Here is a 26,251-nt window from a genome sequence, read left to right as displayed (position 1 = left end):
TTATTTTTTCTTAGCAAACGAACTCTTCTCTGGTGCCAGAACGTCCTTTCCGAGCTTATCCTGTTTCCATTCCCATTCGAAACCCCAGTCGCGGGTTCTCCGAAGATCTTAACCCGCAGTAATGGCGGACTACCATTTCGTATACAAGGATGTCGAGGGCACGAGCACCCAATGGGATGACATCCAAAGAAAGCTTGGGAATCTCCCTCCAAAGCCCGCCCCATTCAAACCTCCGCCTTTCTCTCCTTCTCAGGATGATTCTTCCAAATCCAAAGACAAGGCCTGGATCGATGACAAGACAGAGGAAGAGCTCGAGGATCTCGAAGATGATCGCGATCTTGACGATGACCGATTCCTCGAAGAGTACAGGTATTACTCTTTAACATCGAAGATCTCTTGCCTTTGATTACAGCAGAAGGGGAAAGTTATTTTGGTGGCCTGTAGGCCCACACGAAATTCTACTTCTAAGGCACTCCTTTTTCTGATCTGAACCGTTCATAGTATGGACCCACCATGTGTAGCCCATGAGGAAAATTCCCCCCCTGATTAGATAATCTTTTGTGTCCCGCCAGTGGCCCCTCAAGCGGACGGTTGGAATGGAGAAGGCCGACGGTTGTTGTGGTTCAGTTCGTTTGAGTGGGAATCCTTTTAACTGACGGCCAGAATCATTGGATTGGTGTAAGTTCTGCAGCAATGGACATACGTGATGAGTCCACCTAACGAATGGTTCTGATCACCGAGGGTGGATCTCGTGTTTAGTGTTTTCTATTTTTTGAAAGGTAATTTAGTATTATTACTTTTATTTTGGTGAAGGAAGAAAAGATTGGCTGAGATGAGAGAAGCTGTTCGTGTTTCGAAATTTGGATCAATGGTGCCCATTGCAGGAGCAGATTTCGTTAGGGAGGTTTCGCAGGCACCGCCGGATGTTTGGGTTGTTGTTTTTCTCCACAAGGAAGGGTAATTACGATTCCGTGAGATTTGTGTTCTTTTTTTTTCTCCTCTTAATTTCCCTTTCCTTTACATATACAGTGTACATGTGTGTTGTGTTTGGGAGACATATATGGTGGGCTCCCCTGCCATTGCTTGCAGCTGACTGGTTAAGCATGTTCTTTTCAACTTTTGGTCCAATGGTGGTAGATGTGTGCTTCAACTTGGGTGCCTTCCACGACTTACGAAACCAAATAAAATAAGGAGAATTCCAATTTGGATGCATACCTTTTTCTTGAATAACAAAAAACCACAAAACCTCTTCACATGCAACAAAAAAAAGATAAAGGATTGTGGATTGATATCCTAAAACTTACCAGCCACTATGCTAGTAATTATTGCCCCCTTTTCTTCTATCATAGCCAATACATTCCAAAAGTGAAGAATCTCATGCTCTAACACAATAAAAATAGTTTTGTTTAAATAACTATCATAACTCAAGAAAGAGTCTTTATATGTGTGCGTGTGTGTACTCCAAACTTTCCATTACTGCAATCCTATCCATCTATTTCACACAACACCATAGGTTTTATGTAAATTGGCCATAATTCATTCAAACGGATCAGAGTCGCAAGAGTGGGTTCCTTGGACTTGATAAGCTTTCAAACTTGGCCAATTTTATGTCAATCATTCATCCTTTGACACTTGAAAAATGACCCACAAAATAAGTGATATAAATACTAAAGTAAATTTATTGAACAAGTCATAGAATAATTCTAACTCTAACAACTAATAAATAGATGATGGTATGATCTAGAATACCCATTGGACTGTTGATCTTTCATTGGATTATTATTATTATTATTATTTGAAAATTAAGGGCCATTTTATTAAGCAAGCGAGGAATCACCAAAGCAAGAAACCAAAACAAAACTAGCCTTAAATAAAAGAAAATTATAATATTCCAGCATCAAAATATGGGCAGTCCATTTCACCACTTGAGGCCTGGCAATGCCTCGTTAACCAACATGTGTGTATTTCGGAAGCATCTCCCATTCCTCTCACTCCACAACGTCTAAAGGCCAGTCAGTAACACTAATTTCTAGCATGCCCTCCTATTTTCTTTGAGTTCAACCCCATGCCAAGCTAAAAAGAAATCCCTAGTTGACTTCATCATTGCCCATTGGATGTTTTATTTGCTCATAAATGTAGCCACATCTTCTGGGCATAACTGCAATGAAGGAAGAGATGATCTACTGTTTCCGCATCTTCATAGCATTGCTCATCATGCAAATGTTGGGCAACACCATTGATCTTTCTTTTTGTAGATTCTCAACAATCAACACCCTTTTCCTTCGCACTAGACAAGCAAACGTTGCCACTTTTGGGGGAGCTCCGTAAGCCAAACAAAAGACGTAAATCACGCCTCTCATCCCATGCTCAAGGCTGCAATAATGTGATAAAATGAGTGAACCGAGAAGCAGCCCAAATTTTCCTCCTTCCACTCCATTCTATCCTACTTTGCCATGTTTGGTGAGCATCTTTGAAGGAGGCCCTGGAGCTTCATATAGTCCTCCATTTCCTTTTCTACAAGATTCTTTAGGCATGGGGGTGTCCCAATAATCACATTGCCAACCGCGAAAAAGCATCGGGATATGGTCATGTTTTTCTCTGTTGTTAGATTTGCCAATCTCGGAAAGATTTCCTTAATTGCTTTGTCTCCTATTCAAATATCCTCCTGAAACTGCACATTGTCACCATTGCCAACCACAAATATGGTTCCATCACAAAAGTTGTTCTTTAAGGCCACAATTGACTTCCAAATGGATGAAGCCCTGCATAAAGATGAGTTTTGGGTCCACCATCCTCCTCCTTGGCAACCGTATTTTTCTTTAACGACTTTTCTCCACAATGCTTCTTTTTCCGCCCCAAATTTCTAGAGCCACTCTCCCATTAAAGCTCGTTTAACCATCTCCAAATTCCAAATGTTGGCCCCTCCCTCCTTATATGACCTACATACTTCCTCCCACCTAAGCAAGTGGAATTTCTCCTTATCTTCTATTCCTTTCCAAAGGAAATCGCACCTCAACCTTTCCAATCTATGCATCATAGATTTGGGGCATTTGAAGAAGGACATGAAGCAGATTGACATGTTTGACATTGTTGCTTTCATCAGTGTTAACCGACCCCAAAGCAACAAATAGCATCTCTTCCAACTAGTCAGCTTCCTTCCATCCTTTTTATCACCATGCCCCATAAATGCTTTGCTGGCTTCCCAATATAGAAGCGAAGGCCAAGGATGTCGAATGAGAGGATCTCGGTTTACGCCCAAAAAATTGTCACCATACTTCCAACCTCTTCCTTGGATATTCTGATACGCAGTAGCTCACTTTTGGCGATATTGACCTTCAGGTTGGATACTACCTCAAAGCATTCGATAATCTTCTTCTTCTTCATCTTCTTCTTACTTATTTTATTTTTATTTTTATTTTTATTATTTTATTATTTTTATTTTAAATTTATTTATTTATTTATAAATTGTCCACCATGCTTGTATTGGCATCATAGAAGAGCATGGTGACGTCAACAAATTGGAGGTGGGAGATTGGATAACTTTCATTCTTTACCTTAAAGCTGTTGGTAAGATTTACTTTCTGGTAAGGTGTTCCATTGCCGAAACGGTGGGCGTAACGGTCCCCACCGTTACCGATACGGATATGCCCCATATCGGCCAATACGGGGCCGTAACGGCCGATATGGGGTGTGTAACAAACTAACAGTTGATTTTTTTTTTATCAGAAAAATCTGGAAAAATATTCATTAAATCCGGAATATTCTAAATATTCCAAATATGCATTCATTTATAATTTTGAACATGTTTATGTGGTGTAACGGTCCAATCTTTGGTGAGAATGCTATATCGAGCTGTATGATGAATTTATGAACATGACAACCTGGAATTAACTGCAAACCTTTTATATTTAGTTTTCTAACTATATAATATCTGTATAAATTTACTATAATGAATGTAATACCAAAACATTTTATATTTTCAAGTTTTCCTTTTATTTATAGTGCTAGTGCATTGCATACTTCGTGACTCACATATATTTCATTTCAAAATATAGAGTTTAGCGACTTTTTTATCCTATTATGTAATTCATATACCTAACAATTTGCTATCATTTTCCCCCAAAAATAAAATAAAATTAAATTGAGGTAAATAGTGTTGTTGATTTGGGGCTGATTTGGGGACCATTTGATGCCCCAAACTAGCCTCAAATTAATGCAATCTATTGGCATGTATCCCACTAATGGATTGGTGGACATTTATTGGATAATGAAAAATGAAAAATATCAAATGATCCTATTTCAAAAAACAAGTGTCTGCAAACTAATGGTGAAAATTGTAGGAGTTATTTAATTTTGGGATTGCGACTTAGCAACAATGGTCCAAAATTTAATTGGTTAATTTTGAGTTGATATATACCTCATGTATAAATTTTTAGGGCCATGTACTGGGGTCCACTCGATTATGTATTATATATCCATGTCATCCTTCTGTTTTGGCAACTCATTTAAGGGCATTGGAAAAAAATAAGGTAAATCCAGATCTCAGGTGGACCACTAGTGGGCCAGGCGGGCCACCTCGATGTATTTGTATATCCACGCCATCAATCTGTTTTGCCAACTCATTTTAAGGCATAGTCCAAAAATTCAGGTAGATCTAAATCTTCGGTGGACTATTGGTTAGTATCCCTTTAAAAGTGGGGCCCATCTCAATGCATTTGTTGTATATCCATGTGGTCCATCCTTTTTGCCAACCTATTTTAGGGCACGGTCCAAAAAATGAGGCTGATCCAAATCTTAGGTGAACCACAAAATAAGGATTTAATTCCCACTATTAAAAATTTCTTAAGACATTTCTTTTTTTGGATCAAGATGTTATTTGTGTTCTCCCTTCATCAAGGTCAAGGTCTATGTGACCTTATCAACAGGTTCAATGGAAAATAAACATTATAGTGGGCCCTAGGAAGATTTTAACAGTGGGCATTCAATCCTAACTGTGTGGTCCAATTGAGATCTGGATCCCTTCATTTTAAGGATCGTGCCCTAAAATGAACCTGAAAAATTGATGGACGGCATGGATATACTACACATAAATCAATGTGGGCCCCATGTAACAAAACAGTGCTTCGTGCACCGTATAGCATTTAAAAAGAAAATTGAAGTGTGTGGCTGTCAGTCGATTAAAAAGTATGAAAAACCTGTATATGTCCCGTAATAGACCATTACGGGGCCATTATGGCCTTTATAGTATATGTAACGTGCCGTTAACGGCAATTATGGGTCATTTTTTTCATAACGGTTTTTACGGCCGTTATGACCCCATAACGTGTAACGGTTGCCACCGTTACCTTTACCAACGGCCTTTACGGCCCCATAACGGCCTTTACAGCACACCATGATTGTGCCCTAAAATGAACTTGAAAAATTGATGAATGGCATGGATGTACTACACATAAATCAAGGTGGGCCCCATGTAACAAAACAGTGCAAATGCATTGTGCTGCGTGCACCGCAGAGCATCAAAAAAAATTTGAAGTGCGTGGCTGTCAGTCCATTTGTTTTTTCCAAGACCGAAAATGAAAAGAAGAGAGGGAAACCGAAAAGAAAAGAGAGCGTGGCTGTCAGTCCATTTGTTTTTTCCAAGACCGAAAATGAAAAGAAGAGAGGGAAACCGAAAAGAAGAGAGAGAGAGAGAGAGAGAGAGAGAGAGAGAGAGGAATGGGAAGAAAGAAGAAGAAGGGCAGCAACAACTACTGCCGCCGTAGCCGTAGCAGTGCGGCAACTGCAGCAACACCGCAACTGCAGCAACTCCGCAACCGCAGCATCTACAGCAGCCCAAGAAGAAGAAGACGAAGAAAAGAAAGAAAAAAAGGTTTTTTTTTTTTTCCCCATTTTCTTTAAGGTTATGGCCTGTAACAATTGTTACGGTACCGTAATGGCCATTACAAACCCAAAAAATGGAGGTGCCCCGTTTTGGGGCCATATTGCGTAACGGTTGACCGTTATGTATCAGCCGTTACAGCCAATATGTAACCGATTTTGAATACCTTGTTTCTGTCTCTTTTCCAACATCCTTCAAAGCACCTCAGCCACTACATGAAGAGGATTGAGAAAGTGGGTCCCCTTGTTGAATTCCGCACGTGCCTTTGAAGAAGCCTTTGGGCGATCTATGTACCAACAAAGAGTAAGTGATGGGGACATCACGCGCACAAGCGCACGCACACCGCCCCCAACACACGTACGCCAGAAGAAGGACCCCACCGTTGATTTGGATCGATGATGACATCCAGGGAGGGCCTCCTAGTTAGGAGACGAAGTTTTGATTCAAAAGAGTGGGCCCGACAATCAAGAAAAGCCCACCATGGGATCTCATGATCGTAGCCCACTAGTCGGATTGATTTCATATTTTAGGTTTTGCTTATTGTTATTATTTAGAACATCATGAATGCTTTAGATATTTTTGTTTGGTTTTTATTTTAGTTTACTTCATCGCCAAGTAATAGGTTGCGCACATGGCCCGAGTTTTGGGGTATAGAGTTTTCTTATAAATAGGCACCCCTTGTAGTTCTTTTGATTCATTGATGATTAATAAAAATTCTGCGTTTTCCTACTCTCTGAGTTGTGAAGCCTAATTGGGTGTGAAGCCCTCCCTTCTTCGAAGGGTTAACTACCGTGGTGCGAAGCCACATATATCTCGATTCGCCCCTACCTTTCATCCATATTTCTCTTCTCCTACAAGCATTCCATCTGCAAATCCATCAATAGTTGCAGCCGTTTTTCTCTCTACAGCAGATTTCCAGAATCTGTCCCTGCAGGAGGGCTGAAACTTTGGTGGAGCACCACGCACAAACAGTGCATCGGATCGAGCTGAGATTTGGGGGGTTTTGGAGTCCATCCCTGGCCGACCAGGGCCAAGGTGGCCTTTTTCTGAACAGTGGGCCCCGTACACGTGCGGCCGTGATCACACGTACGTGCGTCTGGGCCATTGTTGCTGTCCGCGTGTGGGAACTGTCTTCCAGTTCGGGTTTTCTTCTTATTTTACCCTCTCATACCAGTTTTTCATAAACCTGAACCGGATTTGTTTGCCCCTTTTCTCACCCTAGATTGCATTATCCTTAATTTGTTTGCCCATTTTCTCACCCTAGGATTCCTTGAATTGAAATTGGTGAATCCCTTGGATTAGGGACTAATTGCTGTGCATGTCTGGATGATTACTGCTTATATTTGAGCATCGTTTGGTTCATAAATTTTATTGATCCAGCCCTATCATGTGTAAGCCTGGACCCGTGCAGATTCCCCTTAATTAATGGTTTGGACTTTCATGTGGGATGTGGAGTTTTTATGTTATTGTTTCTGAATTAGTATGATCTAAAGCCTGAGATCTTGCATATCATCTTTAAATTTCATGTCCTACATCAAATTTGTTATCAGCAAGGTATCCTGTATTGGTATCGGTTGGCGTAACGGTTTCCTCTGATACCGATACGGATACAGGGGTGTAACGATGATACGGGGGTGTAACGGCCCGTAACGGTGCAATTTTTTTTTGCTAAAAAAAATGAAAAAATATGGATTAAATCCAGAATATTCTAAGCGTTCCAAATATGCATTCATTTATAAATTGGAACAAGTTTATGGTAGTGTAACGGTCCACTCTTTGGTGAGAAGTCGTATCGGACTGTCTGATGAATTTATGAACCAGATAACCTGAATTTGACTACAAAATTCATATATTTAATTTTCTAAATATCTAATTTATATACTTAACAATTTGATATCATTTCTCCCAATAGTTCTTTAAAAAAATGAAATTAAATTCAGGTAGATGGCGTTGCCATTTTGGGGCTGACTTGGATGACCAATCCATGCCACAAATCAGCCTCAAATTCATGCAATTTATTGGCATTATCCCACTTATGAATTGGTGGACATTTATTGGATAGTGAATCATGAAAAAAATCAAAAGGCCCTATTTTAAAAAATAAGCGTCCATAAATTAACAATTAAAACTATTCAAACAAATTGATTTTGGCATTGTGAGTTAGCAATTACAGTCCATAATTTAATTGGTAAATTTTAAGTTAATACATGTCTTGTGTGTAATTTTTTAAGGGCCCGAATTAGGTGGGACTCAGATTGTGAAGTGTAGCACACGAGTGTCAAAGTTTTTTGGGCCCCACCCGTTATGAATGTGTTATATCCACACTGTCCATCCATTTTGCCAAATAATTTTAGGGCATGAGCCTTAAAATGAGGCAGATCCAAAGCTTAGGTGGACCGCACCATAAGAAACAACAATAATTAAACGTCCACCATTAAAAATTTATTGGGGGCTACAAAAGTTTTAGATCAAGCTGACATGTGTGTTTTCCCTTCATCCACGTCAGTGTGACCCTATTAACAGGTTAGATGGAAAATAAACATTACAGTGGACCCTAAGAAATTTTTAATGGTGAGCATTCTATAACCACTATTTCCTATGCTGTGGTCCACCTGAGATTTGGATCTTACTAATTTTTTGGATCATGACCTAAAATGATGTGGCAAAATGGATGGATGGCATGGATAAAATACATACATCATGGTGGGGCCCATGTGGCACGTGTACCATTTATTAACTTGTCCGTTAAAAGCGTGCCGCGTAACCAGTCCATTCATTTAACGTCAGCAATTCCTGTGGGTCTGATCTTGAGGTATGTGTTATATCTAAACCGTCCATTCATTTGACGAGCTCGACTTAAGGATTGACGTGAAAAATAATATAGATCTAATTATCAAGTGGACCACATTGCAAAAAGCGGTGGGGGATTGAACGTCTACCGTTGAAACCCTTTTTGGGATCACAGAAGTTTTGGATCAATATGAAATTTGTTTTTCCTCTTCATTCAGGTCTTTTTGACCTTACAAACAGATTGGATGGAAAATAAACGTTACGGTGGGCCCTACGAATTGTTTAAAGTGAAAATCATTATCTTCGTTGTTATTTTTGGTGTGATCTAGACGATCTTTGGATATGATTCATTTTTTGAGTAATGCTTTAAAATGATCTCTAAAAATAGATGAACGGTGTCGATATAATAAATACATCACTGTGAAGCCCATGTAACTTTGATTTCCTTTGAACCATTCGTAAAACTTGGAGCTCGAGGAGTGTCAGCGCTCGTCTTAGCATGACACGTACCTGCAGCAGCTACATAGCTGGTGTGTGGTACACCAGCAAATCTGCTTCCGATTTTTTTTCCAACGCCAAATGAAAAAAGAGGGAAAGAAGAGGGAGAGAGAGAGAGAGAGAGGGAAGAAGAAGAAGGCCGCAGCCGCAGCTGCAGCAGTCCAGAGGAAGAGGAAGAAGAAGAAGAAAAGAAAGAAAAAAGAAAATAAAAAGGAAAGAAAAAAGGTACGTTTATTTCTTTTTCCCCTTTTTCTTTAGCCCGTAACAGCCATTACGAGACATAACGGCCGTTATGGCCCGTTACGGTCACAAAATCCGGGGGGGTGCTCGTTTCGACCTCGTATCGCGTAACGGTGTCGGTCGTTACCGTTACGGCCGATACGTAACCGATTTGGGACACCCTGAGTATCAAAGCTTAGGGTTCTTATAGGGGAATGGATTACATGTTTAGGGTTTAGTTGTTTATGTCCATTACGCATCAATTCTCATCATATATGACTGTTTAGAGGTCCATAAACCCGAACATTAGCTGCTGAAATTTTCTGTTATCCCCTTATTTGAATTATTTTAGAAAATAACTTAGCCTTCTATTTCTAGGTTTAGAAACTTTCCTTTTCTGTTTTTAGAAACTAAATTTTAAAAAACTTTCGTAATCTGTTTTTAGAAGCTAATTTCCTTTCCTTTTTCTTTTTAGAAACTAGTTTACTTTCCTTTTTCTTTTTTAGAAACTAACTTACTTTCTATTTTTAGAAACTTTCCGTTCTCTTTTTTTAGAAACTAGGTTGTTTTTTTTTTTTTTTTTTAAATTTTTTTTTATTTTATTTTATAGAAACTTTCCTAATTTGTTTTTAGAAAAATTCATTTTTTTTTGTTTTTAGAAACTAGCTTGCTTTTTTAGAAACTTTCCTTTTTTCGTTTTTAGAAACTAGGTTGCTTTTTTAGAAACTTTCCTAATTTGTTTTTAGAAACTAGGTTATTTCTTTTTTTAAAAAAATCTTATATTTTGACAACTATATTGCTGAATTTCGGTTTGCACCCTACACTAAACATGGAACAGCTGCTAGAGTCACTAAACAAGCTATCCCAGCAGATTGAGTCTTTGAATAAGCGCTTGGAAATGGACCAATGCTTTGAACAACTTGATGTGCGCATTACCCGACTAAATACCATCGACAGGACAAACCCCACCATTGGGGTAGATGTCTAATCTCAGGCAAGTGGCCTGGAGGATAGACCAATGAATGGAGTTGGTCAATGAATCAATTATGGGCGTGCACTCCTGCACCCACCCCATTAGGGACATCAAGACCACTATTTTGAGGGGTACAACATGTGCGGCCTTGTGGCTAGAGAGAGTGCACCAAAGGCTAGTGTGGAGTTATCCACTGAGGCCATTCCGGTAATGGATGAGTTACGTGATGTCTTTCCTGATGATCTGCGGGATGAGTCTCCCCCTAGGAGGGATATGGAGCACACCAGAACATGGGATACCGTAATACCTACAGCCGAGTTTGCGTATAATAGTTCTGTCGATAGATTCACAGGTCTCAGTCCTTATGAAGTCGTTACTGTTTATAAACCTGGGAAACCTATTGATCTTGTCCCTATGTCACTCTCCCATAGGGTGTCAGAGCCTGCAGAGTCTTTTACGCATCACATTCATTCGTGGCATCAAGAAATTAGGTAGAAGATCACTACCAGTAATGAACATTACAAATTTTCTGCAAACCAGCATAAACGTTTCAAAGAATTCAATATTGGGGACTCTGTGATGGTCCGCATCAGGCCCGAGCGGTACCCTCCGGGAGCCGTTCGTAAGTTACACGCGCGTAGCGTTAGACCCTTCAAAATTATAAAACGAAACAGTTTCAATGTGTATGAGGTAGGTCTTCCACCTTCCATGGGAATTAGTTTCACAATCGATGTGGAGGATCTAGTTACTTTTCAGGGGACCACTGATACTTTGTCCAGCGCTTCGCCCACCCATCATGATTCCCCATATTTATCCCTTAAACCATGGCCCCTTCCCGACCTATTTTCCTAGCCTTTAGCTCCCATACCTACTCTTCCCGACCTTTCTTCTCATCCTCAACCTACCCTTCCCGACCCATTTTTCCAGCTTCTACGTCTCATACTTACTCGTCTCGACCTATTTTCCCATCTTCTACCTCCCATACCTACCCGTCCGGACCCATTTTCCCAACCTCTACCTCCCATACCTACTCTTCTGACCTTTCTTCCTAGCCTCTGCCCCCATACCTAACCTTCACACACCCAGAGAGGAAATAGAGGATATCCTGGACCATCAGATAGTTTCAACGTCAGACGGCGGGTTTCAGAAGTACCTGGTTAAATGGAAGTCACGCCCGGCTTCAGACAACACGTGGCTCACTAAGGAGGAGCTTCAGAGACTTGATTCTGACATCCTGGAGTAGTTTAGGAGTTTTATTTCGTCAGTGGCGAAATATTCGCAGTCGGGGAGAATTGATGGGGACATCACGCGCACACGCGCATGCACTCCGCCCCCTACGCACGTACGCCAGAAGAAGGACCCCACCATCGATATGGATCGATGATGACGTCCAGGGAGGGCTTCCTAGTTAGGAAAAGAAATTTTGATTCAAAAGAGTGGGCCCAACAATCAAGAAAAGCCCACCATGGGATCTCATGATCGTAGTCTACTAGTCGGATTGATTTCATATTTTAGGTTTTGCTTACGCTTTAGATTTTTTTGTTTGGTTTTTTATTTTAGTTTACTTCATCACCAAGGAATAGGTTGCGCACATGGCGTGAGTTTTAGGGTATAGGGTTTTCCTATAAATAGGTACCCCTTGTAGTTCTTTTAATTCATTGAAGATTAATAAAAATTATGCGTTTTCCTACTCTCTGGGTTGAAGCCTAATTGGGTGTGAAGCCCTCCCTTCTTCGAAGGGTTAACTATCGTAGTGCAAAGCCACATCTATCTCGATTCGCCCCCACCTTCTTCCATCCATATTTCTCTTCTCCTACAAGCATTCCATCTGCAAATTCATCAATAGTTGCGGCCGTTTTTCTCTCTACAGCAGATTCCAGAATCTGGCCCTGCAGGAGGGTTGAAATTTCGGCGGAGCACCACGCACAAACCGTGCATCAGATCGAGCTGAGATTTGGGGGTTTTGGAGTCCATCCCTGGCCAATCAGGGCCAAGGTGGCCTTTTTCTGAATAGCGGGCCCCACATACGTGCAGCCGTGATCTCACGCATGTGCATCTGGGCCATTGTTGCTGTCCGCGCGTGGGAACTGTCTTCCGGTTTGGGTTTTCTTCTTATTTTACCCTCTCATACCAGTTTTTCATAAACTCTAACCCTAGATTGCATTATCATTAATTTGTTTGCCCCTTTTCTCACCCTAGGGTTCCTTGAATTGAAATTGGTAAATCCATTGGTTTAGGGACTGATTGCTATGCATGTCTGGATGATTACTGCTTATCTTTGAGCATCGTTTAGTTCATAAATTTTATTGATCCAACCCTATCATGTGTAAGCCTGGACTCGTGCAAATTCCCCTTAATTAATGGTTTGGACTTTCATGTGGGATGTTGAATTTTTATGTCATTGTTTCTGAATTAGTATGATCTAAAGTCTGAGATCTTGCATATCATTTTTAAATTTCCTGCATCAGTAAGAAGCCGAGTCTAGCCATTCCGGGATCCATCCTTGCTATTTTAAGTTGCAACCTAAACAACCCATCAGGTAGTCTCAGAAGTCCCAATCAATGTGACTGTAGGCATTGTTGAGGTCCAGCATGTAAACTACGCCTTTGCTTGTGTTAAGAATCCACACCCATGGGCTATGAGTGCACTATCAATCAAATGTCTTCCTTTAATAAAGGCGCTTTGGCTTTATGAGATGACACTTGCTAGCACCCTTTGGAATCTAGTCGCCAAGGTCTTTGCTAAAATTTTGTAGGGTCCTCTAATGAGACTAATTGAATGGAAATCCTTCAAATTGTTTGCACCCATCACCTTTGAAAGAATGACAATGAATGTGGCCCCAAGCCCTGCCTATAGCCGACCCCTTTCATGGAGTTCCTTCATAAAGTTCATCACATCCGCTTTCACCTCTTCCAAGAAATCTGGAAGAAAGTCCATAGGAAAGCCGTCAAGACCCGATGCCTTGTCTCTACCCAATTTTGGGTTATTTAGACCCTCAAGTGGTTCAAATCGTCAATCTAGATGGTTTGATGGTCTAGATCCACTTTGAACACAACCCTTGAATGTGCTTGATCTTTGATTGCTGGTATGTTTGACTCGGTTGCATCATCTGCTTTCTTTTTTGCTCTGTCGCATGTTCTTTCTTTTCCTCTTTTGAAGATTTGGAAGATGACCAAAGCTCTTTGGTTATTGGCTTCATCATGAATTTTCTTTCATTCTTCATGAATCTATATGTATTACTTTTCTCATTATGAATGGCCTTTTGATGTCGTGTCCATGGTTTTCCAAGTGTCAGGTGACAATAATCCATGGAAATGACTCTACACCATACATCTTCATGATACTTATCTTTGTCCATGGGCTGTTGATCTTAGCTTGTTATCTAGATCTTTTACCATCTAATTGCATCCTATGATTTTGGCTGCTTTCATGACCCTCCTCTGTTTACTTGCCTGGTAATGCAGGGGCATTTTCACACTAGGCTCGAGTGGGGTCGCCTGTTGGATGCAGGGGCACACTCGGGGTGGGTGACCCATGCGATTTGGGGCCCACGGGGGAGGTCTCGTGTTCGAGACTCCTTACCAGGGGTGAGTAATGCGCATTTCACACCGGGCTCGAGTGGGGTAGCCCGTGGGATGCGGGGACACACTCGGGGTGGACGACCCATGTGATTTGGGGCCCACGAAGGGGGTTCGGCCGAGGTCCTACCCCATGAGATGTGGGGCCTGGGTTATGAGATAAGGGGATTAATTCGCCACACTCTAATAGTTCGAGCTTTTAGAGCAAGTGGTTAATTGTCCTGCATCAAATTGGTATCAGAGTGGGAGGTCTCATGTTCGAGACTCCTCACCGCGGGTGATTAATGCAGGGGCATTTTCACACTGGGCTCGAGTGGGGTCGCCTGTTGGATGCAGGGGCACACTCGGGGTGGGTGACCCATGCGATTTGGGGCCCACGGGGGAGGTCTCGTGTTCGAGACTCCTTACCAGGGGTGAGTAATGCGCATTTCACACCGGGCTTGAGTGGGGTAGCCCGTGGGATGCGGGGACACACTCGGGGTGGACGACCCATGTGATTTGGGGCCCACGAAGGGGGTTCGGCCGAGGTCCTAACCAATGAGATGTGGGGCCTGGGCTATGAGATAAGGGGATTAATTCGCCATACTGTAACAGTTCGAGCTTTTAGAGCAAGTGGTTAATTGTCCTGCATCACCTGGTTAGCTGGGTTGGGGGTTAGTACTGAGCGGGATTGTGTTGGCATACGTCTTTTTGTCAATTTGAGCCTTTACCATGGCCAGTTCCAAAGCCCAGGTAAAAGCCTATCTGACATTCAAAAACTGGCTCAAAATTGCTGGGAGAAAGGTTCAGATGTTGCTGACGATGAGTAGTCATCATCATAGCCTTCTCCCGGCAATTTCCGTCTGCTTTCATGTTCTTTGACATTAGTTCAATGATTGGCTGCCTGCCTGACATCAATGACATATGTAAGGTTGGGACTAGTCAGTGCATCACTACCAGGCTGAGTTGTTAATGCATAGACGTGTGGATATGTGAATAGCAGCTTCCCCTTGATCCTGAATTGTGGTTAAATAGTTTGTAGAATGATCACACTGGCCCAATTGTAACATCTCTACATATGCGTATGATCCTGGTGCTTGATACATACATAGAGTATACAATCTGGTTGAAATACATTTCATGGAGTGTGGTTGAGAATTCTTTGAATTACTATTCAGATTCTATGGTTCATTCGGTTCATTCGTATTGGAAGATGTTTTGTCCATCTTTTTTAAAAAAGAAAATTGCACAGACTGTATGACTACTGCTAGTTTCAAAGTTATGTTTATCTTATTGGTCTGAAGGAAATGAAATTGACTAGCTTGGGGGTTAACTAGTAACAGAGACTTCTGTCCAATGTGTGATTACGTAGTCTGATGTTTTTTTGTAGTACTGAACTAGATTTTGATGTGGGACAGTAAATTATCATTAATTTCACCATATCTTATCATTTTCTTCACATTTTGATTTTAATTAATTATACAAATTTTAAAATAATATTTCAATTTGGGGTTCAATTTGATTTGCGGTGATTATGATTCTAGTATTTGATTTGTTTTTCAAGAACTTGAATATGCGTGCATATGCAAATGCAAATAGAGACAGACATGGGTCCACAAATACCATGAGGGATTTGTCGTGCCTTCGCAATTTGGACATGACGGCCACGATGTTCAAGTGATATGTTTGATCCCATCTTTACCCAACAGTTGTCCTTATGTATAATTTTATCTGTGAATGCGCATTTTTTTCATTGATTGATGTTGCAAATTTGCAATCTTATCACAGAATACCAGAATGCAAGATACTTTCGAGTTGTCTGGAAGAACTGGCGACTAGATACCCTGCAACAAAATTCGTTAAAATTATCTCTACCGAATGCATTCCAAACTACCCGGACCGTAATCTTCCAACTCTCTTGGTGTACAATAACAGTGCTGTCAAAGCAACTTATGTTGGTTTGCATCATTTTGGCTCCCAAAAATGCACTCCTGAAGGTATTTGTCTATCAAGCTTACACTATTCCAACATTCTGATCATAACAGTTTTACAAAATGTATAATTGTTTTCAGCTCTTATTGCTCAGGTTTTTAATTAATCTCATTTGGCTACTTTAAACCCGGACTTTGCAAGTTTTGATATGGAATATGCTCCAACTACTACTAGTGTGCATAACTGGGGTGTTCACTTCTTCTTTTTATTTTCCCCCACCTTTTCTATTATTAATGATGACTTTGCTTAATGTAAATGAATAATATCATAAAATTTTCTTTCCCTACTTGCACTGCTAGCTCCAACCATACTGTTGGTGTTGAGTTTCATCCACGTAGCGTCTTGGTTGTTTCATCCACTTGATTTCTTAACTTGAATCCTATGTATAGTTTTGCAATTCCACTGATCCAGTATATTGCAGTTACCAGGATTCCACTTTTAACAGTAATAGATACACTGGTTCTCATCGTTACATCTTCTATAATCAGAACAAGAACCATGGTTTCCTTTTTTGCACTTCTTGAGAAAAGCTAATTAATTACCTTCCTGCTAAATCTGTTATACGGTGCTACAAAGGGCTAATTTGGCCTGGGGTCTGCGCAATGCCATGAAATCGTTGGATTTACCTATTGGCTTTCATGACGACATTAAATCCATAAAGTAAGCTCTTCCTGGTAGTTGCGATCCCCAGCTCCTGGTTCATCCAAGTAAGCAACAGCCTTAACAAAATCAGGAAGCACCTTTTTTTTTTTTTTGGCCAAAGTTATCTCTGCCAACAACCGTATAAATCATCAGGTAATTTTTTTAGTGAATAACTTGAAGTTTTATTAAAGCATTAGTTACAAAGAAATACAATCCATCAAGGCAATGGATAAGAGTCCCCTATACAAAGAATAGTCTCTATGGGTTCCTTCCTTTGCCAGAGAGTCTGCAATGGCGATGGATTCCCTCAGGACCAGATTGAAGGAACTAGATATGATAGCAGATGCTGATGTTGTTTAGAACGAATGCTAATGACCATGGCGGTAATGCCTTACCCTATTCCCATGCCATTGCCTCAGTGGATTCTCCTTCAACAATAAGTGTTACCTCAAAGAGATCTAAAAAGAATTCAGTCCCAATTTTAATCGTCATAAGTTTAACTGTATTTGAATCACTGAATTCAAAAAAAATAAATGTTTCTGTTCTTGTCTCTAAGTGTCTAACCACTCCAATACCTGATTAAAGCCATCGGGTGATTGGCAAGCGAAAAGGGGATATGCAGACTTGCTTGTTCGTGGGAGATCCTCTCTTCTTTAGTGGTTTCATTAACCATTCTGCTGAAGGTACAATTACAATTGTGAAGTTCTTGTTTCCTCTTATTAATTTGGAATAGCCCACTGGAATACCATTAACCGGCACTGAAAATTTGAGAGATTCCAAATATCATTTGCACACCTAATCTGTGTTTCTAGAAATCTCATTTGATTCGAGTGGGTTTCTTTTAACCGAATAGCAATAATTGTTAGTCGAAAAGTGTTTGGAAGAGACAAGTCCATCTGGTGTTTCAAGGCACAGTTTGGATGGAAGCTTGTTGGGAAAGCCTTGTCACGCTCAAAGGTTTTGTAGCTCCAAGTAGCATAAGGGAAATCTCTAGGAAATTGTATAAGATTAGGCCACCTCTGGCATATTCGAAATTTCTCTTTCTTATTTACTGGGAGGGCTGGTGATGTAGCCAAATCTCTTTCAAAAGGGGTCCTGAGAGAATTACTTTTGGTTGAAATCTCACACCCTAATGCTTAGTTCTTCCCATTCTTCTATCTGATGAACTTTCTGTTATTTATCAGAAACAAAATAAGGAGTTATTATCTTTTTTAATATCCACCTCAATGCTATAGGCTCTCCAGATTTTCCCTGGAAGTTGCAATTCATGAATAAGAAGTATCTTAATGTCCCTCTTTTTTTTTTGAGCTGTAGAGTCGGGTTGTATTCTGTACCCGCCTTTTGGTGGGCGTCTTAATAAATTTCAGTTCTCTCTCTCTCTCTCTCAAAAAAAAAAAAAAAAAAAAAAAAAAAAACCAAGAGAAAAAAAGAACACTATCTCAATGCTTCTGCCCTTTATGATTGCGGATTGATTTTTTGCTTATAAGGAAAGCACACAATTGGATAAGCTTACACATGTACATAGAATTTGGTGAATCCCTTTGGAATTTCGTAATGGAAGTAGATTTGATTCCACTTAATTTCTAAATTTGCTCAAGAGATTCTGACTGCTTCACAAACATATTCCGTGCAATCTTCCAATGTTTATAGAAAGCTGGATTAACACATCAGTTCAAGGGCTTTAGTTTCAGCTTCTTTTTATCAGTCTCTCAATTTCCTCATCTGTTACTAGTTCGTTTTCCCAATCTTGATCATTTACAGAATCTTTAAGGTAGAACTCTCTTGCTTACAACTGGTGTAGCTGGAAGATCATTGAAGAACCTTCAACTTTTTCATCAATGAATTCGGTTATCTGTTCATTCACCGTTTTGTAACTTGACTTTTTCAATCTCATTCCTGGCTTCTTGCGTACTAATTGAAGTATTGAGAGATTGTTTTACAATCTCCGAAATTGATTTGTCTAGTAAAATTCCCCCCTACTACTATATAGGTATTAGAGAAATTAATACTCATTGTACGCACTTCTTATGCCAACTCTCTGTTCATGGGGTCCTTGGGAACGCATTTTTGGTGCCTTCCCACTCACCTTTGAATTTGGCAACCCAATTGTCATCTTTCACAACTTGCTGCAGTTCCAATTTCTCCGAGGACATTTTTTTCATTCCTTTTTTTTTTTGGATGACTCTAAATTCGATAAACACCCCATACCCTTGAATCTCCACTGTCCAGGTTCTATTAGCAATCTTATCAAAATCTAGATGGGTCATCCATGTACAAAAAAAAATAAATAAATAAAATAAAATAAAAATCAGGTCTAGACTGCCTTTCTTTTCCTGGTTGGCGTCAATACTTTAACCCAATTCATCATTAATAGAAATTGGGTCAACCTTTTTTTTCTTTTAGCCAAGTGAAGAGAGAGGTGGCTCCATTGTGGATGGCTAGCTATGGCATCTCCTGACCCAATTTTCTGTATCGGAAATGATTATCCATTGCTTTAATGGATAGTCGCATATCTTCTCGTTAATAAATTCTTGTTTCCTATAAAAAAGAAATGGGACAGCATTTTTTTTTTTTTGAAAGGAACAACATTATCTTCCATCTTTTCACAATTACTTCGGTTTGATTAAAATAAACAATAATGGAGGATTTTGTAAACTGTGTTATCTTAGGGTCTGTTTGGCCCATGGATTTCAATCCCTAGTTTTCAGATCCTGCATATAAAACCCTGGATTTTCTATTATCTTGCAATATGGATTTTCAGAATCTAGAATTTAGAAATTGTGTTTGGCAACCCGGATTTTGACCTGGGATTTCTGGAATTGTCGTGTGTATACTCATAGGATAATGAATGCGACCTGGTATTGTCTCAAATGTTATACATGTTCAACATGTAATTTACCCATTGTAAGATAGTCTTGGCTAAAAAATAAGGCAATTCCAAGCGTTATTATTTATTATTATTATTATTATTGTTATTATTTATGATGTAGCCTGCATAATGATTACATAAGCTTGATTTTTATAGTATCCTTTCATCATAGTGTGATGATAGTGTGAATGCAAGTAAAAATATCTAATGGTGTGAATTGTTTTAGGTACCGTAATGAGGGGAGGTTCAGTGTTCACAATATTGATGCTATCGGCCGATATTATCGGTATCGTGGTCCAGCGATATGAAACCCTAGAAATTTGAAAAAAAAAAAGAAAAATTGATAAACTCCTGTGTATTGTGCGGTATATCACGAGATATCACAAAATATCGGCCAATATCGGCGATATCAGAGAAAAAAATTCTCTTACCTTTGTGATCTTCCTGAGGGAGTCGCTTTTGTCTGAATTTGGTGGGCCACGGTTGACATTGTCGGATCATGTAAGAAAATTCCTAAAACCTTTTTTTTTTCCTTCTTCAAAGATAATATTTGGGAAGGAAACTATTCCGACGAGGATGATGGGGATTTGGGTTGGGATTTGTCAAAAGAAAGATTTTCAAGAGATTTTTGATAATCTTGTGATTTCTAGGGAGAATTTGGGATGGATTGTGCCGTTGCGGTTTCTCAGCCGTCTTTAACGGAGAAGAGAGTCGAAAGACTGTCAAATTCTCTCGCGGTCTCTTAAGTTAGGGAGTAGATTAGTTATTACACAGATAACAACTTAGTGGTTGTTAAGATTACCGTATCCGGCCTATTTTAATGAATGTGTTTCATATCCACGCCTTTCATTTGTTTTTTTTTGTTTTTCTATTATTTAAGGACGTTATCCCAAAATGTAAGCAGATCCAAATCTCAGGTGGGCTGTGGGAAGTTTTTAATGATGAGCATTCAATCATCACTATTTCATGTGATGTGGTCCACTTGAGATTTGGATGTGCTTAATGTTTGGGGCCACGACCTAAAATGAGCTGGAAAAACGAATGGACAGATTAGATATACAAAATATCATCAAGGCGGGCCCTATAGTAAGGTTAACGCCCACTAAGCTATTACCTAGGTAACTCCTAATCCACACCCATTAAGGAAGACTAGATTCGATGTGACCCGACTGCACAAAAGACGGTGCGGCCCTTTTGGTGGCCCCACCTTGATGTATGTATTGTATATCCATTCCATCCATCCATTTGGAGATATCATTTCATGTTATGAGGCAAATCCAAAGCTCAAGTGGACCCTACCACATAAAACAATGGGGATCGAACGCGTACTATTAAAAACTTCTTTTGGGCCACGGAAGTTTTCGATCAAGTTGATATTTCTGCTTCCCTCCTTTCATATTTGTTTGAACTTGTGAACATGTTGGATCTCAAATAAACATCATGGTGGGCCCCTAGAAATGATTTAAGTTTCAATGGTGGCCATCACTGCACAGTGGTGGCGTCCACTTGAGCTTTAGATCAGCCTCATTCTTTGGCTCGTGCCCTAAAATGATCTCTCCAAATGGATGGATGGTGTGGATACAGCACATACATCATGGTGGGGCCCACAGTCAGGGTCCCACCCACATCGCTGCTCCATTTGCGTGGTTTGGTTAGATGCCGAGATCACTGGTTCTGCCCAGATGAGTTGATCCTCGGTGGTTCCCTGTGGGGCCCACTGTGATGTATGTGCCTTACATCCACCCTGTCCACCCATTTTGCAAGCTCATTTTAGGGTATGATCCTAAAAATGAAGTAGATCTAAATCTTAGGTGTACCGTAACACAGGAAACAATAGTGATTGAATCCCCACCATTAAAACTTCATGGGATCCACCGGAATGTTGATATTCCATCCAACTTGTTGGTAAGGTCATAAAGAACTGGATGAACGGTGTGGATACAACATATACATCATGGTAGGGCTACAGTCAGGGTCCCACCTAAATCCCTATTTCGTCATGCGCTGATTGGGTACTACCCCCACTAGGTCAGACGTACATTTCTTGTGAAAGCCGTTCGCAGGAAGTTGCTACATTGGGATGCTAAATGGGGCCCACTATAATGTTTGTGAGAAATCCACCTCTTTCATCTATTTTGAGAGCTCATTTTAAGACATTGGACCAAAAATGAGGTGGATCCAAAACTTAAGTGGGCCGCACGAGAGGGAAAATTGGGGAAAGAGTTTCTTATCATTGAAAGGTTCTTGGGCTCCACCTTGATGTTTATATGCCATCCAAACCGTTTATAAGGTCATTCCCACTGGGATAAAGTGAAAGCACAAAAAATTTAGCCTGATACGAAACTTCTGTGGCCATACGAATATTTCAACGGTGGTCACTAAATCCCCACCGTTTCCTCTCGTGCAGCCCACTTGAGTTTTGGATCCGCTTCATTTTTGGTCGCATGTCCTAAAGTGAGCTCTCAAAACAGCTGAACGGGGTAGATTTCTCACAAACATCACGGTGGACCCCACGTCGCATCCCAATGTAGGATGGTGGCCTAAATTCGTGTCCTGTGGATTGCCTATTGTTGCGGCCAGTAGCGAGGTGGCTGTTGGACGGTGCTCTGTGAGAGCCACCATGATGTATTTGTTTTATCTACATTGTCCATCTATTTTTCCATATCATTTTAGGCCACACGCCCGAAAATGAGAAAGATATAAATTCAAGCGGGCCACATATTAGACAGGTTGCACTTTCACACTGTATCAGACCACTGTCTGTCCATTGATTTCAAGTGTGGGGCCCACCTGATAAGTGAACCGGCTGAATTTAAAGGCTGAAAAGGACATTAAGAAATGCACATGAAGGTTCATATATGCATGTGTATGTGATTATTTATCTATTTGAGCCGTTTGAAAATTTGAAGTCGTTCATCTGGGTCCACCTTTGGATGCCTATCACTCTAAATATTACTTTCTACTATATCTTCTGCTTTTGAATGAATTGGATGTGATTTCATACACCTCTTTCGACATTTGTAAATGTTATGCATTATATTTAAATATAGTTGCCTTAGTTCAGACAGACAGTGCATAACTTAGGACCCTATGCGAAGGAAATCTATCATCTGCACTTTTTTTTTTTTTTGGAAATGTTATGATTTAAAAGTGTCTTAATGTCTTTTTTTACAATCCCTGAAGTTTCATTGAAAAATTCAACCAATTTTCCAATGTTTCCCCTTGTTTCCCAAAAAACGTGATAAATTACCCGATCCAAACGATGTATCCTGTGCAATAATCGATATGTATCTATATCCCAAGGGTGCAATACATTGCGCAATACCGAAATTTCGAATATTGACAATGTTTTAAATATCAACAATATCAACCTATATATCCCTCGATATATCTTGTATCCCACCTTTGTGATACGAAACGCACAAGTAGTGCCAATATCCGACATGTTCAATCCAGTAAGCATTTTCAATTTCCGATCTTTTTTCTTTTTCCTGTTGAAATTATGTTAAATCAGTGTCAAATGGTTACAAATCCATTGTTTTTTTATGTTTTGTATGAAAAATCATGGAGTTGGAGCTTTGATTTCGATATCCATTGGTTCTTCATGTTCTCCATGTGTTTTTTTTCAAATTTTTCCTTCAACCAGCTATCAATTGAGACTAATTTCGAAGTATTTAAGAGTATTTGAGACTAATTTCGAAATTTGAGTGTAGGTCGTCCGATTTGGAAAATTTTGGAAAAAATTCAAAAATTTTCCAAATTTCTCCTAAATTGCTTGCAATGTTACACTCCAAACATGAAATCAAGCATGTATGAGGGCTGATCTACTAATTTGTTAAGTCCTTGTCAATATTTGGAAAATAAAAAAATATTTTTAATTGAAAATTGATAAAAAAATAAAAAAATTATTAAAATATTTATTTTTTGGAGATTTCCCTTCAACCAGCTATCAATTGAGACTAATTTTGAAGTATTTAGGAGTGTTTGATGAAATGATCATCACATGCACTCTAAATGTTATGCATTCAATTTGAATATAGTTGCATTAGTTCAGTCAGACAACGTATAACTTAGGATCCTATACAAAGGAAACTTATTATGTGTACTTCTTTTTTGTGATGTTATGATAAAAGTGTGTATTAAGATCTTTATTTATTTATTTATAACAATCCCTGAAGTTTCATTGAAAAATTCAACCATTTTCCCAATGTTTCCTCGTGTTTTTCCAAAAAGTGCGATAAATTACATGATAGAAATGATATATCCTGTGCGATAACTGATACGTATCTGTATCCCAAGGATATGATACATAACGCGATGCCGATATTTCAAACACTGGTTGGGGGTGGGTTTGCAGATTTTACCTTATAGATGTTGAAGTGGAAGATTCTGATGGCAGCACTTTACGATGTCTTTATTATGTGCTAAGAATTTGGAAAACCAAAGGGTCTTCTTCCTTGAAGTTTTATTCAAAGAGGGTAGTTCTTCGCCTTGTGCTCTACTTTGTAGCTCTTTGGCATCCACAAGGATTGAGGCATTCACTTGGATGGCCGTGGTGGATGAAACCCTCACCATTGACCATCTTTTTTTTTTTTTGAAGACACAGGGTGTCCCCACCTCTTTTTGAAGTGAGACTAAACCCTGCGGATACATGCAATCACCCACATCACCATTGACCATCTTCAGCATTTTGAGTATCAACTCCCTAGTGTTTGCTTCGTGTGTAATAAGGATCTGTAAACTGGTTATCTCTCCATCTATTGCTAATTGGTTTGAAAAACTTGGGCTCATTTCACATCCCTTTTTGATGCGTTGTTACAGATGTAACGAGTGAGCCACTTGGCAATAGATTATGGTGAGCGAGTACCACATCTTTCTTTGTTAAGTGTGGGTGCTGGCCTCCAAAAGTGCCTATAACAAGGATGCAAACGACTTTGTTAGTTTATTGGTGTGGGGATCCCAAGTTGTCCCAGATCCTGAGGAAAATGATGTGGTGGTTGAGGCTTGAAAAAAAGTGGAAGATTTATAGTTAGATCCTTTTATGTTTTTTTGGAGTGTGCTTCCTTTGGGCCTAACATTGCTCCAAGGAAACACAAATGGCGGCATCCAGGTCCTCCCAGAGTTGTTGCCTTCAGTTGGCTGGTTGGGAGGAACAAGGTGTCGATTATCAATCACTTGAGGCATAATAACATGATCATAACAGATGGATATTATCTATGTGTACAAGGAGACAGTGGACCACCTATACCTACATTGTGAATTCTCCACTGCCATATGGTGGAATTTGTTCCGCTCATTTGGAGTTTGCCTGGGTAGGGTACAATTGCACCCATGATTTCTTTATGGCCTGGCATGGAGTTTGGCTAGGTAGAAGAAAGAAAACAAATCGACAGCTTTCCTTGCTTGCAATTCTGTGGTCCATTTGGAAGAAGGTAAATAATAGTGTTTCACGATCTGTCTGAATCGAGAGAGGATGTCTTCTGGCAGGTTAGGATCAGATTATTATCGATTGGGCTCTGGGGCAGGAAGATTGCAATAGGGATTTAAATGCAGTTTAAAAGTTTAGGGTTTGTGTTGTTCTAAATTATCTCTCATCATCTTTGAATCTGTATTGCTTTGTGCCTTTTTAATAAAGATATCATTACCTCTTTAGAAAAGTGACACTGGTTTTCTGGAAAAAGCTCGATGACTTTCCAAGGAGTTGGGGTAGTAATCCTTTCAAAAATGATGAGAGGATCCTTTGGAGGATGCTCCAAATGGCCATGTCGGGAGGTGTGGAAGGAGAGACAATCAAAGCTTCAATGAAATAATTAAAAGTAGTCTTAGTCAATTCCGAGGTACCATCATGCCGTACCTTTTGTCCAATTGGCTGCCAGTGTTATTTAAGTTTCTGTGACTGAAATTGTTCCTTGCAGAAAATGTCCACAAGAGGAAGGGTGGAAACTTAATCCGACGGTACCACCATTGGGAATTCCAGACCTAGTGAAATTGGCCAAACCTTAAGAAATTATGGAGTATCATTTTTTGGTTTTTTGGTTTTTTGTTTTTTTGTTTTTTTGTTTTTTTTTTCCAGTGGAGCGAGGTCACAGTTGCTTGCTCTCAAGCAAAGGATACTTATTTTATGAAGAATTGTTCCAAACCAGGGATAGCGGACAGGACTTTTTTTGAGCATTGTTGTCTGGCTCTTAAAAGTCATTTTGAGCCGTTGATGCTCACTTTTTATTTCAAATGAAATTCACCATTTTTGCTGTGAAGCTAAACATTTCATTTAACCCACATGGAAAGGGAGGCAAATTTCTAGGCTGATGCTTTTGCCACGATCGGTGTCCATTGACCTTTTGCTTGTATAGAAGACTCGTGCCCTCTCCCCTGATATATTTCTCTATTTAATGATTTTTTTTTTTTTGTATACTTGCAAGAAAAGGCGCAACTGCATTTTCTTTTTTCTTGGTTTCTGTAGCTTATATAATTTATTTCTCCATCTGGCTTAGGAATCTATATTTATTTGAGTCTGGGATTGAAATATGTAACCCTTGGAACTTTTCAATCCAGGTGTTGCGTTAGCACTTTGTGAATCAAATCCTGTGCTTAATGACGGCCAAAGTGGGAGCTCTTTCATCGAAGGAGTCCGGAAGAGGTTTATAGAGAAGATTGTGACGGAGCATGAAGAAGACGAGGACGGTTATTCTAGTGATTAGAGATCTTCCTCTTTCCTTTTTCTAACAAGTAATTTGGTGTATTGCAGTGTTTGTGAGTTATAGTTGGTGATTGAAAGGTTTCCATGTTCTCATATATATACATGTGTTATTAATTTTTTTTTTTTCTATGATGGG

General features: G+C 39.8%; 1 protein-coding gene and 1 long non-coding RNA gene across 3 annotated transcripts; one reads left to right on the top strand and one right to left on the bottom strand.

Annotated features, from left to right (window-relative positions):
• LOC131258363 (uncharacterized) lies at window positions 1-26,242 on the top strand. Of its 2 annotated transcripts, XM_058259636.1 has the most exons (4): window positions 7-369; window positions 814-957; window positions 15,704-15,912; window positions 25,971-26,242. In XM_058259636.1, the coding sequence occupies exons 1-4, from the start codon at window positions 122-124 to the stop codon at window positions 26,114-26,116; spliced, it is 747 nt and encodes a 248-aa protein (XP_058115619.1). In that variant the 5' UTR covers window positions 7-121; the 3' UTR covers window positions 26,117-26,242. The 2 variants fall into 2 exon arrangements, with proteins under 2 accessions (XP_058115620.1, XP_058115619.1); XM_058259637.1 differs by lacking the exon at window positions 814-957 and having other exon boundaries at window positions 1-369.
• Window positions 5,889-12,800, bottom strand: LOC131258365 (uncharacterized). The gene is made up of 2 exons (XR_009178077.1): window positions 12,146-12,800; window positions 5,889-6,706 (listed from the first exon to the last, which is right to left on the bottom strand). It is a non-coding gene; the product is annotated as an uncharacterized LOC131258365 (long non-coding RNA).
• Window positions 26,243-26,251: the final 9 nt, after the last annotated feature.

Source organism: Magnolia sinica, chromosome 10 (genome assembly GCF_029962835.1).
Source record: "Magnolia sinica isolate HGM2019 chromosome 10, MsV1, whole genome shotgun sequence".
Lineage (NCBI taxonomy): Eukaryota > Viridiplantae > Streptophyta > Magnoliopsida > Magnoliales > Magnoliaceae > Magnolia > Magnolia sinica.
Note: the sequence above shows the minus strand (reverse complement) of the source record. Positions and strands in the feature narration are given on the sequence as shown.

What these genes read in the sequence shown, in the direction of transcription:
- LOC131258363 (XM_058259636.1), top strand. Translation starts at nt 122, where the DNA reads ATGGCGGACTACCATTTCGTATACAAGGATGTCGAGGGCACGAGCACC. An exon ending in CGATTCCTCGAAGAGTACAG is followed by an intron (nt 370 to 813) that starts GTATTACTCTTT and finishes ATTTTGGTGAAG; the next exon opens with GAAGAAAAGATTGGCTGAGA. An exon ending in GTTTTTCTCCACAAGGAAGG is followed by an intron (nt 958 to 15,703) that starts GTAATTACGATT and finishes ATCTTATCACAG; the next exon opens with AATACCAGAATGCAAGATAC.